We start from the raw sequence: 15,429 nt of genomic DNA, 5'->3' as shown, positions 1-15,429 counted from the left end.
GTGCAAGAACTTTAAATCATTTTATTAGACTTTTTTTTTATAAAAAAAAACACTATTGGTCAAAATGACCCTGGAGATGAAAATCTACAAGTTTTTTCAACAAAATCTTGATAGTCATATATACACTTTTTTTTCCTGGGATTAAACTGAGATTGTAATTCGAGGATAATTTTGTAGAACAGATGTAACGCGCCATCTGAGGTTTAGAACAAACCGTTACAGTCAGAGTTCCCTGTTTAAGCGAGGCTAAACTCAATTATTAATGACGTTAATGATAATAACGTGCGGGTAATGCCAGCGTGGCGGGAGTGAAGAGTGCAAGGCACGAGTCCTTTAGGCGGCTGGAATAGGTATGTCTGCAGGAAAAAAATAACGGAATTATGAAAGGCGGCGAGTTCTAGGCTGCTGACCACGTTAGTTATAGCCGTAAAAAGTTAAAAAAATGCATGGATTTTAATGGCGGGGCAAAAAATCGAAGCTCAAAAGCTTTTCACCCCCCATCAAAAACTACTGACTCCCTCGCTCACCCCACATTGCGCTGCGCGTGTTGGTACTTCTTAGCCCTCAGCGGCCGCCAAATATTAAATGATCTAAACATCCCAGTGAATCTCATTCATCCATGCTCTCCCCATCAGGAAAAGATTACTACCGCTTTTGATTAGTCAAAGAGTGATTTGACCCCCTAACCTTAAGGGACCGGGTATCTTGGGTCTCACGTGACTGTCATCACGGTGTCCGAGGTTGGATTCATATGATTGCTCGCCACCGTCGGATGCTGCCTCATTGGCCCAGATCTCTTCTATGGGCCCCGTCCTAGCAACGTGTCCCCATCGCAAGGATGCGGCTGGTCGTATCATAACGCCCCTGCTCCATCACCGGACTAGAGATTTCCCCAACCCCGCTTCCTTCTCTTCTCAACAAAATCACCTTCAATTTCAAAATGAAGCGAACGAACCAAGGGGTGGCAGTTCTTTTACTATTATTTATGTTTATTATTATTTATACTCACATTAGAGAGACACGAAAGAAAGAAAGAGAATATGATGAATATTATATTATATTATAATAGTCTGATATTGCGAGCGTCCTCATTTGGGATGTTGGATCCTATAAAAGGGCGATTTCGGTGCTCCGGTCTCCACGGCACCTAAGGTGTTTTTCGCCAAGCGCTTGTTTTACTCGCCGACCCAGCTCCACTAAGTCTCCAAGAATCTGCATACTTTTTCCTTGTATTTTCTCAGCTCTGAATCCCGAGATATCTCCCGTTAGCCCTGATTCTCGTGCGAAGTTTCAAGGGAAGAGTCGGCCATATATAGTCGCTGAACCATTTAAGCCCTTTCACTCCGCCTTCGAATTTTGAGGAACCTCCGGCGTCATCTTCCTCCGCCCATGATGTGAAAAAGCTCCTCTTTTCTCTTTATTCCTATCACTCTCTCGCTTTACCATCTCCATTTTTAATACTATTTCTGTAGCTTTTGTCCTTCCCACGCCCACCTTTGCACGTCTTTTTGGCCGATTTCTGAGCATAATACCTTTGGAGTGCTCATCATGAATTAAAGCTTCTATCTTCTTCTTCACGATTCTCTTTTCATTCCTGAGGTCGGCCCCTATTTGTTTCGCCAACATTTGACTCTTGTTTGCCACAGCACAGAAACACAAAAATCATGGAGCAAAGCATCCTATGCAAATACACAGTGCATCACAGTGTTACCAAGAAGCTCGCGAGGCCCAAGGGCTCTGATTTGAGCAATCCCACAGAGCCCCGAGTCGTACGGATATCCGTAACTGATCCGGATGCCACAGACTCCTCCAGCGACGAGGAAGGAGAGTTTCTGGGTCGACCCAGAGTGAAGCGGTATGTGAACCAGATTGACATCGAAACTAGCGCGAGAAACGGGGCCCTCCTCAACAATGCCCGGAAGAGGCCCGCCGGGAGCACCGCTGCTTGCCGTCGGCCGGCAAAGGTTTCCACGGCCAATAACGGCAGGAAGTTCCGAGGCGTGCGGCAAAGACCATGGGGGAAATGGGCGGCGGAGATTCGAGATCCAGCGAGACGAGTACGGCTCTGGTTGGGGACGTATGATACGGCAGAAGAAGCAGCCATGGTGTACGACAACGCGGCGATTAAGCTGCGAGGTCCCGATGCTTTGACGAACTTTGCTACCCCACCGGCGAGGGAGAAGGCCGAGGGGGAAGAAGTAGAAGTGACCGTGAAGCCGGAACTGAAAGTTTCAGTGCAGTCAGAAGCATCCGGTTCGGGATACGATTCGGGAGAGGAGTCTCATAATCTTTGTTCCCCGACATCGGTGCTTCAATTCAGGAGCAATTCGACCGAGGAAGCAGAGCCGGGAAAGGCTACGGAACCATGCGTAGCAGAGGCAGAAAGAGAAGAAACAGGGGAAGAGCCGTCTGGGGAGTGTGAAGGGGAAACAAGTCAAAGGAGGTTGTGGGAGGAGGAGGAATATTGGAGGATAGAGATGCCGGTGTGGGATGATGTGCTGATGAATTTTGAAACGCCAGAATACTCCCCGGTGATGTGGGAAGAACCGTCGCCGTTGTACTGCGAAACAACTGCGCGGGTTATGGCGGAGGAGATTGGAAGCGCGGGGGAGACAGATTGGGAGAGAATGTACTCGCCATCAGGGATGTGCCAGGTGGACGATTTCTTTCAAGACATTTTGTTGGGGTCAGATCCTCTGGTGGCGCTCTGAGACTGACACTGTCACTCTCTCACACACTTACCCCCTGCCGCCGTCCTCCCCCTGCTGACTCACTCCGCAGATTTTGTTCCGGTGGCAGAATCCGTTGCTTTATTTTTTCGTTTTCCTACAAAATATGAGTTTCTTTTCTTTTTTTTTTCCCAAGTTCGTCGCGGCCAGATTTTGTTAAAATTACTTGAGTGATGCCTAATAATCAGGGCTGTTGGAGAATGTAAGATATGACCCCCAGATGTAATATGGACTCATGGAAGTATTTTTGTCGGGCTACGTTGTTTCCTTTTGCGCACAGGACCATTAAGCTAAACGCCGTCAGAATTTAGTAATTAGTGTATCGGTTGGAGATTCCCTGGGACTTGGGAAAAAGAATTGAAACAGAGTCTGAATTTGTATTGCGATTGTGACTGCGGTTGTGAATAAATAAAAACGAGATAAATATGTGACACAATTTTTTTTTTTTTTGAAAAAAAGGAGGAGGCGTAGATTGCGGAGGACGGGGAGGGCGATGTGAATGGGCAGAGTTTTGCAACTGGTAATGGGAAAACGAGGACCAAAACCACGCCCTATAAGCACAACCACCCGCCGAAGACCCTTTTTACGTTGGCATCTCTGCCGCTCCACTTTATTATATATATTTCTCACCCCCATATTTCACCACTCTCTCCATATATAATCCATTCTCGTTCACTAATGTTTGCCCGCTCTTAATTTTATATTTATCTCCTCATCCTCAATATAATCCCACTCCTGATTAGCTCACTAATATTCATGCGATTTTATATCTTTGATCCCAAGTAGTCATTTTTCTTCTCTTACAATCTTAATTTCTATCAGTAACGGCGATTTTATATCCAAAGTTTATCAACCTGCCTCCAGTGTCACCCTCCATAAACGGCGATTTTATTTTGGGTCCATCCCAAAACCACGTGTCGCAGGTGCATTGAAAATTCAACTGAAACAGATATATTGTCCGTCCAACTCGCTGGACTTTCGACTGTTGGAAAGTTTGTCTCCTTGATTTTATTGCTTTTTCCAGTATGGGGTGCGATTTCTAAATTTCCATCATAAACGACATTTATTACTGTCTTAAATCCAATTATTAAGATACCTTAGTTATATGTTTTATTTTCAACAGTCGGCGTACAATCGGTCAGCGCCAAGAAGAAAATGTGAATCAAATACGTTGAGGGGTTTGTATGCGAACCATGCGAAGCAATTATCTCTTCGTGTCTTTCTCTCTCTCTCTGTTTTTTTTTTTTTTTTTGTGTGGACCTTCCCCTCTAGTGTTATATATATTGACTTAGCATGATGTTCATGAATTAGGTGTGTACTGTGTAGAATTAATTGGGAAAACACAAAACCACCGGCTATCGTGTGGAATGGGGGCAAAGGGGAAACTTGATATTGACATCTATGAGTGTATGCAGGTGAAGATTCCTGGGAACCCCCCCGCTGTTGCTGGCAACGGTTCAATCATTCCTCTGAATTTACATCCTTCCAAATTTTACATCAATTAAGTGGCGAGGAAAGCGTGGGAGAACGGAGACGAAGACGAGAAAAAGAAAGTGGTGAGAAATTAGGTGGGCGTAGGGAGTGATGAGGCCTTTGCCAAAATGTTTGAAGGTGGGCACATGCTGTGTCATCCATGCAGTGTTTCGGTTTTGTCACCTCGCCCAGTTGCACCCTATGTGAAAAGGCCACGTTCCTGCTCCTCGGGTCCCCCGCCAGTCTCATTCATGCCCCTGCCCTCCCCGTTTCTACACGCTCTCAAAGTCGTTGCCTTTTCATATTCCACACGCACCTACTTGTCTAATGTGTCTCTACTCCCTTCGGTTCCCCTCCCCAGCACGTTGGATCCCCTCACTGCACGCTCACTTTAATTTCCTCGCTCCTCTTTTACCCCAATTTCTTTGATCATCACCAGCCTCTGGTTCGCAAGAAACATAAGGTTTATATATATGTATCCCTTTCTTGAGCTGGAACAAATATTCTCTCATCAGTTTGGTTTGAACTAAAACCCCAAATAGTGATGAGATCCCGCATAGTGGAGTCTCTCGAATTTGATGTGTTTAATTAATTTGGTGAGGGTAGGGAGGAGAGCGGGAGCGGCCGGGGGGCCAAGGTGTACGGAAATTACAGTGTGGCAGGCCAAGGGAGAAAAAGACAGAAGAACACGCGACGTGGGGAAAAGAGAAATATTTAGAAAATGACCCTCTCATAATTGTTGACCATACGTTTCTCCACATTCCACAAATTATGTAGCTGTCACCCGCTTGTTATGCATATCTGTATTTATAGCCCTGTATTCCCCGTGACCCTTTTCCTGGTTGTGGAATTCGTATCCTCTACATGCTTTCTCAATTCACCCTGCCACTTCATTCTTTTCCATCCACAATGCTAACAGCAACTGCCAATAGCAATCACATCCCTGTTATATTAAGGGCCTGCTTGTTTTAGCGTTCCAATCAAACTGTTATTGCCTGTTTGATTGGACCACGTGAATGGAAATTACATGTAATCCTAATGCATCCCTGCATTTCTAATGTTTGGTTGGTCCAAAACAATGTAATGGGCATTATATTCTCAAATTCAGTAATACGGATTACATTCAAAAACTTATGCAATCCCCATTACCACTGCTCAGAATCCACTCTTGACTTTTCTACCCTTCATCCTCGTCATGGTGTGGCTTCATCTTTCGAATCACATCGAAAACAATCTTTGCTTGCATGCTTCTCCTCACCGCCGACAGCCACCATTGGCTACATCTTATAGTCTAAAGTAGAACCACATCGTCCTTGCGTATTTCTTATCCAAAAAGAACTCGCTCGAATTTGAAGACCACGATTGCTCTTCTAGATTCAAACCCAAAATTTTTCCTATTCAAAATCTAAAGCCATGATTGTTATTTTGTTCTCGGCCGACAATGGACAGGGGGGGAGGGCGTTGGGTGACTGGAAGAGAGTTTTCTCTGCTAGGGATATTTTTGTTCTTGCACTCTTACTTATATTTAATTGAATTAAAAAATTAAATTCCATTGTACAGCGAACCAAACACCGTCATGCAATGCATATTGCATTACATTCCATTTCATTTCTGCACATTCAATTAACCAAACAGGCTATTACTGTATGAGCCCAACACAGCATTTAATAAATGAATTTACAAAATAAAGTCAAAATTAGATGGCCTTGATATGGTACTATCTCCGGTCCTAATTATAAGAACTAGTTGACTAATTTGATAATATTAAGGAAAGAAGTTAAGTTAGTTATTTGTAATAAAAAGGTATTTTCTTTCCTAAAATATCCTTATTAATCAAGTATACTGGCTAAAACTATCATTGTTAGAAGGATTACTTTGGGAAAAAATACATAAATATGAGAAATAAAGTGAATTGGAGTCTTTTATTTAGGACCAAAATAAAAATCAAACAAGATCTTATATTAAGAACCAGAAGTAGTACTAAACATTTCTAAAATTAAAGTCATTAAATAGAAAAGTAGGAGAGCTTGTTGGTCTCAATAAGTAAAGGGCAGCCGGGTAAGTAAAAGGGGCACAGAAACTTCATTTATGTTTTCAGAAAGCAGCAAGTTATGGCGCAGCTTAAGGCCCTCTCCTTATCATGTACTACTCGCAGTGCTTAGTCCACTGTCAACACTATTGCGCCTAGCCATATGCACGACAACAACCTGCTCCAAATCATAACTCTATCATTGCCCTCGTTTTAAAATAAAATCATATATAATTCTCATTATTATTATTATTATTTTTCCTGTCCTGGTTTCACCGTAATGTCTCCCATTTCACGTTAAGTGACGTTTTAAATAAGTTCACCGCTTACCTCAATTTACTCTGTGTCCGCCAGATTTTGTACTGCTCTGCCTCTGTCTCTGTCTCTGTCTCGGTTGGTTTTCACTTTTACTTCTTATAACTGCGGCACCTTGGCGGAAGTTGGGTGCCATGAAAAGCTTTACCCCAACACTTCAGAAGAAAAGGGGTTTGCTGGTTATTGAATTAGGAGTTGATGTTTTTGGTGAACTATTAAATTTGTAACAACGACCCCTTTTGTTTTTACCTTTATTAACTAGCCATCCACCCATCCCATCCCATCCCATCCTCAGCGATAATGCTCCTAATCCCCTCACCGTCCGATTAGTCCGATGCTGATTATTAAAGCGTTTCTGGCCCTCTGTTCCAATTGCTGTGCAGAAGCACGCACCTGTAGTGCTTACTAAATATATAGGACACTGTTCTTTTTCTCGCCCATGCCCCCTCCAAACAATAAATTAATTAATTAACTATTTCAATAAATAATACCCCCGGCATTTTTGGTTTCAGAACGGCTTCTCATTCCTTGTTGGGCTACACCGTGACCGACTGATGACGGTGATGACGATATTTTGAATTATGCGCATACCATGAGAAAATGCCAACAACGGTAACAAGAACAACAAAGAAGAGTAACGCTATAATTATATGTACTAGCTGGCAGGCTGAGTCTCGATAGAGAAATCACATTTCTGCTACTGGGCAAACAGACAGTAGTGGTTGCCGCGTATTTTGAAGCTCATAAGCCTCAATGAATTACACTGATGAACATATCAAGACAGCCTCGCACATTAAAAAACTGCCAAAACTACATTAAATACTGCTAGTCTAGGAGCAAATAGGCTAAAGGGAAGAGCGCAGTGTAGGGTACGAACCGTGTTCAGCTGTTAGCTTTTAAAAGGTACTTGTTCACTCATGCGTGCAGCAAAGACCGATAATCTCATTTGTGGTAATTACAAAGTTTCTCTGAAATATACAATTGAAATGGTACGGTGGCTTATAGTTGATGCAATCTAAAAGGGACAGCAGGCCACTTGTAGCAGTAGACGACTGCAAACGACGCCCATTTGCAGGCTTTTAAATGCAGTTTTGTTCAGTAAAATTACGATCCAAATGAAATCAATCCAAGCCAACTTGCACACACGTAGACACACTGCCGTGTTCAGTGACAGAGCTGAGAAGAAATTGAGTGAACAAAGACAACATTGAGCTGCTAAATGCTGGTGTTTTATGCCTCCGTCTCAGCCACCCCTTGTGACGTTTCAGGACAAATTTCGGTTGGTCCCCCCTGCCCTCCCGTGTCGTGTCTCTTTCTCATATGCTTTCAATCCATCCTTTCTTCAAAAACCAAGTAATGTCAATGTATAGGTTAACGTTTAACATGACCTATATATTCTCAAAACCATGCATGCCACAAACAACATATACACCCTCGCTCCTCTTCCTACTAGACACATTTTGACAAGGTTTGAGATATATTCTGGTTTGAACGACATATGTGTCCTTCACTGATTGCTATTCATCAGCCTATAAAGAATTCAAGATTAATATAGTATTATTGGATTATATATACAGTGGCGGCCCGGATTATCTTTGCATCAACACAACGAGTGAGCACGAGAGAACAAAACGAGAATGTGCCAAATGATAGAATAATTAAAGATAAAGACTGGGCTTCCTCATCCCTTGTGAGATCACCGGCTCACGTAGGTTGGTCCCCCACGCGCCCCTGCTCTCCAGCAGCATCATTCACTACATACCAGCTGCTGCAATTTGCTACGCTCTTTTTCTTCCAAATCCAAACACTGCCTTCATTAACAACAACAACTTGGCGGACACTGCTTGTCCACGTGTTGGCTTGGATTGTATGAAATCCCCTCCAAAAGTCCCCCGCGATTCTGTTGGGACCCACGAAATCTCCTCCATGTTCTTTTCTTCTTTTTTTTTAATGCTTTTTTTAGCGAAATAAAGATATGAAACCGATTCTCTCTCTTCCTCTGAACAGATCGAATACTTTTATCCCATGGAGCGTGTGTAATGTTATGTAAGTGCATTCCGATCGATGAACAAATGGAGGAAGACAGGAGCACGTGAAATACGCATGGGATTTCTGTAGTGGTTGCAATTCAATTCCCACATTATAATCAGCCCAGAAAAGAATTGCCGCACTATAAGAGGGGCGTCGACGCGGCAGTGAGGGGGTGAGTCGCATGGCGATCATCAGCAGACACGTGGCAGAATCTGGGAGTCAACATCAGCCGCCGACAGGGTTTGGGAGTGGTTGAGGCGTTGATTTGAAGGTTCATGTGATGGCAGACCGACCAAAACCTGAGACCCTCCACGCGCTCCCACTATCTGTAATTCAGGTCTCCAATATATGCATCATCGGATGAATCAAATGTGATTTCGACATATAAATAATGTTGGATGAAGTAGAAAGAGATTTTTTTTTTCGGGAAAAAAGAAAAGGGCAGTTAAAATGCGGCCGAACATAAAACCTCCACTGGAACAGAAAACATCGATGACCTTTGGAATAAAAGGATGAGAAGACAGGGAAAAGTGATTTTTGAAACGTAGTGGTACGTGCATGCACCGGGCATCCAATGGCAAGCGAGTGAAGTAGATAACTATGCGTGTTGACATGTGCTTCGTGCTTTTACAACTCAGCGGTTTGCCTTGCATAGTCAAAAGGTTATGAAAGACAAGAGAGATGACCAAAACTTTCCGACATTAATCCCATCTTTTGATCAAGTAATGATAATCGATCATGAAGGCATGTGTGACCCCAGTTGCGTTTTAATTTCAACGCTTGTGGTCCCTGCTTGATTGACACAAACGAACTCGTGTTTCGGTTAAGGCGTCCAGATCTTGTTGGATCGGAGGTGGCCCATTTTTCATGATTCTCCTGCTTCCTTCGCCTTCTATCTATCCTGCTTCACTCTGCTCAACTAAGCTTTTATGCATTTTACAAGTGTTCACGCTTCACATTTTCATTATTGCTTACCAATTATTACAAACCTGCTGTGGTTTGTCCAAATCCATTTAGTCCCTTGGCTTTATACATAGCTTCGTTTTCAATGATTTCATGGTTTCCCAAGCAAAATGCTCCACACTCTTTCATGTGGCTTACGGGCCAGCTACTCAGATCTGTCCCTGTCCACAAAGTTGTGGCCTTCTCATTTTGGGGGTCCATGCAATATTTCGGTCTTATTGCCAGTGGACTTACTGAGATCCTTACACATCTCAGGCCCAAAATGCCTCCCATCATCCTTCCGATGCCGGATTGATCACTGATGATCAACCAACAGACCATGAATTCAAATGGCATCCATCTCCTGACCGCCCTGTATGGTAATAAGGACAGCTTTTATTCCCTTAGTTTGTTTTTATTTTTCAAAGTATAACATGATGAGGTTATAATGAGTTTTGATTTAATAATAACAAAGCGGTAAGAAATTATTTATCATCACATAAATTCTTGATCTTTGGCCCTCTGGATCATATCTTTCTGTATCGCATTTGAATTGTGTGTTGTAATTTTAATTGCTCTCCTCCTTGGGACCAAAGTTAGTGCTAAAGAGGAGGATCTATATATACGCGGATGAATATGGGGTCGTTGAATCAACTGGACGAAGGAGACCGAGTACGGAGAGCTGTACGGAGAAGGAATATGAAAATGATCAAAATTCAAATTACAGGATGGGATCCAAATTCCGGGGCAGCCCTTATTTGCGAAACGTCAATATTAATATATTTCCAGCATAATTATATTAAGGTCATTCCGAAACTGTTGCGTAATTAAGGCCACATCATTGGAATCACGAGAGACTGTCACTTGGATGGTCTGACTAATTGATTTATGTGCGGCCCTTTCTTATGAATGAAGCCGACGGTCTGACCAAAAAAAAAAGAATGAAGCCGACGGATCAATCCTTGGCCAAAGTCTCGGAGTGAGATCCCTGCTCGCGAGTGACCCCACTGGCGTTTGGCGATAGAGTGGGTTCGGCTTCTTTCCCGTCCTCTCCGGAGATTTCCTCAAGAGACCGCCCTTTAAGTTGGTCACCGCCAGTATCTTCATCGTCTTTCTTTATCTTCCCCGTGTCCTCACCTTGCGTGAAATTCTGTAGGCCGAAAGCCGCCACAATCGCGTCGGCTTTTGCCACGCTCAGCACGTGACACGTGGACCTCACCCGCGTCGGAAACAGCTCTGTCGGCAGCAAGAACGTCGTGCTGTTCGGCCTGGAGTTAGTGAAAGAAAACGCGAGCCCATACAGCAGAGCGAACAAGTCTATGTTATTCTTCATGGCGTTGTATTTCACACTTACCACAAACATGAAAAACGACATCATGAAGAACCCAATCAGTTGGATCTTGAAACGGCCCAGATTCGGGAACGTCCCGGGCAGGGCGATCGCGAGCATGCCACGTGACGTCTCGTACACTTCCAAGCATTCATCATCTGAGGGTTCGGGTTGACTAAGCCCATCGTTGGGAAACCAGTTACGGCATCAGATTTAGACCATCTATGGATAGTCCAGATTTAATTAATTTTTTTATTTTTATTTGTTTAAGATAATTATTTTAAGAGATATATAATATAAATAAAGATAATCTTTCAACCATTATTTTTTTTTAAATAATTAATTCATTTTAAAATCTGCACCATTCAAATGAAATCTTAATGATCAAGATTTGATAAATTTAGAATGTTCATCACAGTGATGAATACTGAAACTGATTTTTATAGTTGGAAATATGTCCTTTTAACTAATGATTTTAAGTAAGAAAAGTTACAGCGTATCAATAATCAATATAGAAAAAATTACAATAAAGTCCCAAAAAATAATTCTTAAAAAGTCCTAATAAAAATTGAAGGAGTTTGTAATGAGTAATGACAAGTTTTAGAATAGACAATTACAACTTTTGAGAGTTGTTTTGTAATTTTTTTTCTTTTGAAAGATCTCATTGTGATTCTCCTATAGAAAAATATAAAATTGATATCCCAAATATATTATCTGCACCATTTAAATACAATTTCATTCGTCCATATTTGAAATCTTTAATTAATGATTTTAAGTAAAAAAATCTGTTTTTTTTTTTGAAAAATTGACATTTGAGAAATCATCTTTACTTTAAATTAGATGTGGAGGTATGATACATCTAGGTGCTACTCTTTGGACTTTGGTTAGCATTGAAACTGATTCTGAGCAAGAGCAGATGTATCATTTTGTCCAATTTAAGAAAATTGTGAGAGAAATGAATGTCCACGTCCCAGGCTCTCAGTGAGGGAGCTCTGGAGATCATAACGTGATCACGTCAAGTTTTTGCAACGCAGCATTCAATTCACAGGTCTAATAACAAAACACTGCTCACTGCTTTGGCCGGCAGAGTGCAGTCGCTTATAAATTTTACAAGTCGGAAGCCATTCTTTGCTGCTGAATGATAAAGATAGAAGCTCTACCAGGTATATAAGCAAGCAGATCCCCAAGGACCCCAAGTTCAGGATACTCGCTCCATTGCAACAGTCCTGAAGTCTGTGGACTCTCTATTCCATCTCTCCTGCCAACTATTATCAGATCATACTCATACACCAACGACCTCACTATTAGTGCCGTCTCTGGCCCATCTTTCACCCTCTCTTCTCTGTACTTCACGCTTGCTCCCCCTATCTTTTGCTTCACCCTTACCTCCTCCAGTATCTCTGCCTCCAGCATCCTGTTCCAGTCTTTGATATCCTTTCTCTCTTCTTCGCCGTTGAATCTTATCACTGTCAGCCTCACGTTTGGGTTCTTCGTCATTCTCTTTGCCATATGAAACGCTTCCCTGTCATCTCTCCCCCCTATGAATATCAAGCACACCGAGTAGGGTGTCTCCGGCGAGAATACGTGTGACATTTGTGCTCTCTCTATTAAGATTCCCACCGAGCAGGGTGCTCTGTCCAGCACGCTAAGGTTCAAATCTCTTATGGATTTGTCATCTAGCTCGATGCTGTTGCCGTCTGAGGACCATTTTTGGTGAAATGGGAGCACTATAAGGGAGGTCAGCTTATCTAGTGCCAAATTGCAAATGTCGTCGTTCATCATCTCCGCTGGCGATACCGCCGAGAAGACATTCACAGCTAATGCCCCGTTGAACTCTTGCTCAAAGCTCTCGAAAGCATGGATAACGTTGTCGATGAAGGTGCTCCTGGTTTTGGGCTTGTTCTGCAACTGGTGGCATATGAAAACAGGGGTCGCTCTGCCTATTAGTTCTATGAGCTGAAGTACAAAGACGCCGAGCGGCTCTTCTTTGGTCGGGTATATTGCCTCCAGAAGGTTGATTGCTACTGGAATATTTTCGGATCTGTGAATGCAAGTCAACACTCGAAACTCTGAGTTGCTTCTTAGATCCTCGATATTCCTCTTCGTGTAACCCGCGTATTTCTTTGAAGGATCGTACATATAACTTATCAGGATCGGCATGATCGTTGCGTTCATGACCATGCACAGCATCAAGAAAGAGAAGACGTTATCCGGTAAGCCCTGCATGATTCAGATTTTCCCCAAAATAAACAAAAGAAAAAAAAACTCAGTTACTCCAAAATTTGACATTTGATCGAGGAAGTTTCAGGAATCAACCAGGCAGAATAAGTTACGCACCATGATGTCTCTGATGAAGGAGCATGTGGCCATTTCGACAATGCCCTTACAGCTCATAGTGAGTGAGAGAGTCATGGCGTCTTTCCAGGGCATTTTACAGTACAAGGCAAACAAGAAGCAGGAAACCAATTTGGCAAGGAGAGTTATAACAACGAGGAGGAACACTTGTAGCATGAAGGTGTCAAGTTTTCCATCCGGCCTCCTACAGTTCATGAATTGCTGGAGATCCACCCTCACTGCGCATGTAGTCACGAAGAGCGGCATCAAAACACCAGTCACAAAGGCGTCGAGCTTCTTGATAATGGCAGTCCCCAGTGGAGGCCCTTCAGGGATGGCCAAACCCAGGATATAAGGCCAAAAGAGAGCCAAGAAATTGAAATGATGGGAGGCGTAGGATGATAACAGAGCCACTATAAGTATGCAATAAACGTAATGATCATTAACCGGACATCCGTCCGGTGTCCTTCTTATGATCCAAAACATTGAGGGGCGAAGGATGAACACGAGAAAAAGAATGAACAACACGGCAGCTCCCATATCTGCCAAGGCTCTCAGTTTTCCTACGACCATCATGTTGTTGCAGAAGCTAACCACGAAGGACAATGATATACCAAGCGTCTCGCTCACTAATGCTGACGACAGCCCTACTCGTCCCAACTCCGAATTCAAGATCTTCAGATCACTCAGCACGGAGGATATGACTGGGAAGGGCGCGATAGAACATATGATAATGATGAATGGGAGCTTTGCATACTGATTGGGTTCCAAGAATTTTGAGGACACGTAATATTGGGCCAGCATGCCGCAGGCAAACGGAGCCAATATGGCAACAGCTCCGACATTCATGGCCTTCCTTCCTGTTTTATGAACCACGCTTATGTCCGTCTTGACTCCAATATAGAAGAGGAACATGATGTAACCAAACACTGAGATTAATCCCAAGGTTTCTTGCGAATCAAAGGGGAACAAAATCTTCTCACCAGTTTTGCCGAAGGCATTTCCCAGGATTAAGCCTATCTGCGGATTAGTCATTCAGATAACCTGTTAATTTTAAGAAAAAGCTAAATGAAATTCAGGAGAGTCGGAAGAGATAGAGATGATGACAAGAGTGCTTACGATGATCATGGAAGTAAATCTAGGGAATCTTAAATGAGTGAGAAGGCTGTGGAAGAAGAGAGTCCCAAGATAAATGATGAACATTTGCATCTCCAGAGTTGGCAGGGGGCTATGGATGAATTCGCCTTGATGGCCTACCCACACGCCCCTGGAACTCGTCTGGGGCGGTAGAATCATGCAGGTTCTTTTGTACACTGTTGTGCCATTATTCTCCGGCGACATGCCTGTCTAGGATTATCCCCGGCTGTTGTTGCGGCAATTAGGGAGAAGGAATATGGATCCCGTGCTGAGAAATAAACAAAAGGAGAAATTTTATTGAAACTTCCTTTCCAACACATATAAATCGCATCGTGTTTTGTTTGTTTTTAATTAATGTGCGAATCTGTCAGTATATCAGTTTCATTCAGTTACCAGTTTCTGATAATTTTAGATAATGATAACTGTGTTGACTCTGTTTGAATTACTGGCGATGACAGACTAATCATGCGTGCTTCTAGATAAAATTTGGATGACAATTGAAAATTACTGTACAATTCGTTCTCAAAATAACATGAAAGTGCTGTATATTCCTCTCCCTCCCTCTCGTTTTTAATTTAGGAGCATCGTCCACGCACGAAATGTTATCAAACATAATAGCTAGATAGATAATTTGTATGAGAGAACTTGCATATCATAAAATGCATCGGCTATATTTCAGAATAATTATTATTACAATTAAAAGCTTAAATTTAAAGTTTTCTAATTATATGTTTTATGTTGCAGATTTATAATGCAACCCATATTTACATACGTGCATATGGATAGAAATAAATGATAAATATAGAACTCGGGGCAAACAAATACTACCTTCACTCTTTGATATAAGACTCAGTTGACTATTTTGGGAAGATTAAAAAAGTTAGTTAAGTTAGTTATTTGTAATAAATAGATTTTTTTTAAATGCCATTATTAATCATATGTGTTTGAGTTACAAATTGATAGTAACTCCTTAACATATATAACTATAATAGGGATTACTTGAAGAAAAAATGGATAAATATTGAAGACAATATAAATTTATGTATTATATTTAGAATCAAATTAAAAGTCAAATTATATTTTATATTAAAAATTAGAAATAGTAGTAA

General features: G+C 42.2%; 2 protein-coding genes across 2 annotated transcripts; one reads left to right on the top strand and one right to left on the bottom strand.

Moving 5' to 3' along the window:
- Window positions 1-1,173: 1,173 nt before the first annotated feature.
- On the top strand, window positions 1,174-2,987 carry LOC114746978 (ethylene-responsive transcription factor CRF3-like). Its single transcript, XM_028935253.1, has one exon. The coding sequence runs from the start codon at window positions 1,665-1,667 to the stop codon at window positions 2,709-2,711; it is 1,047 nt and encodes a 348-aa protein (XP_028791086.1). The 5' UTR covers window positions 1,174-1,664; the 3' UTR covers window positions 2,712-2,987.
- A 7,487-nt stretch (window positions 2,988-10,474) lies between these two features.
- On the bottom strand, window positions 10,475-14,524 carry LOC114746976 (cation/H(+) antiporter 4-like). The gene is made up of 4 exons (XM_028935251.1): window positions 14,303-14,524; window positions 13,187-14,203; window positions 11,961-13,069; window positions 10,475-11,024 (listed from the first exon to the last, which is right to left on the bottom strand). Exons 1-4 carry the CDS (start codon window positions 14,522-14,524, stop codon window positions 10,475-10,477), a joined length of 2,898 nt encoding a protein of 965 aa, XP_028791084.1.
- Between the last annotated feature and the right edge of the window lie 905 nt (window positions 14,525-15,429).

The sequence above is a fragment of the Neltuma alba genome, unplaced genomic scaffold, assembly GCF_004799145.2.
Source record: "Neltuma alba isolate B1F8T4 unplaced genomic scaffold, ASM479914v2 tig00005165_pilon, whole genome shotgun sequence".
Taxonomy (NCBI): Eukaryota; Viridiplantae; Streptophyta; class Magnoliopsida; order Fabales; family Fabaceae; genus Neltuma; species Neltuma alba.
This window is presented reverse-complemented; position numbering and strand designations above follow the sequence as displayed.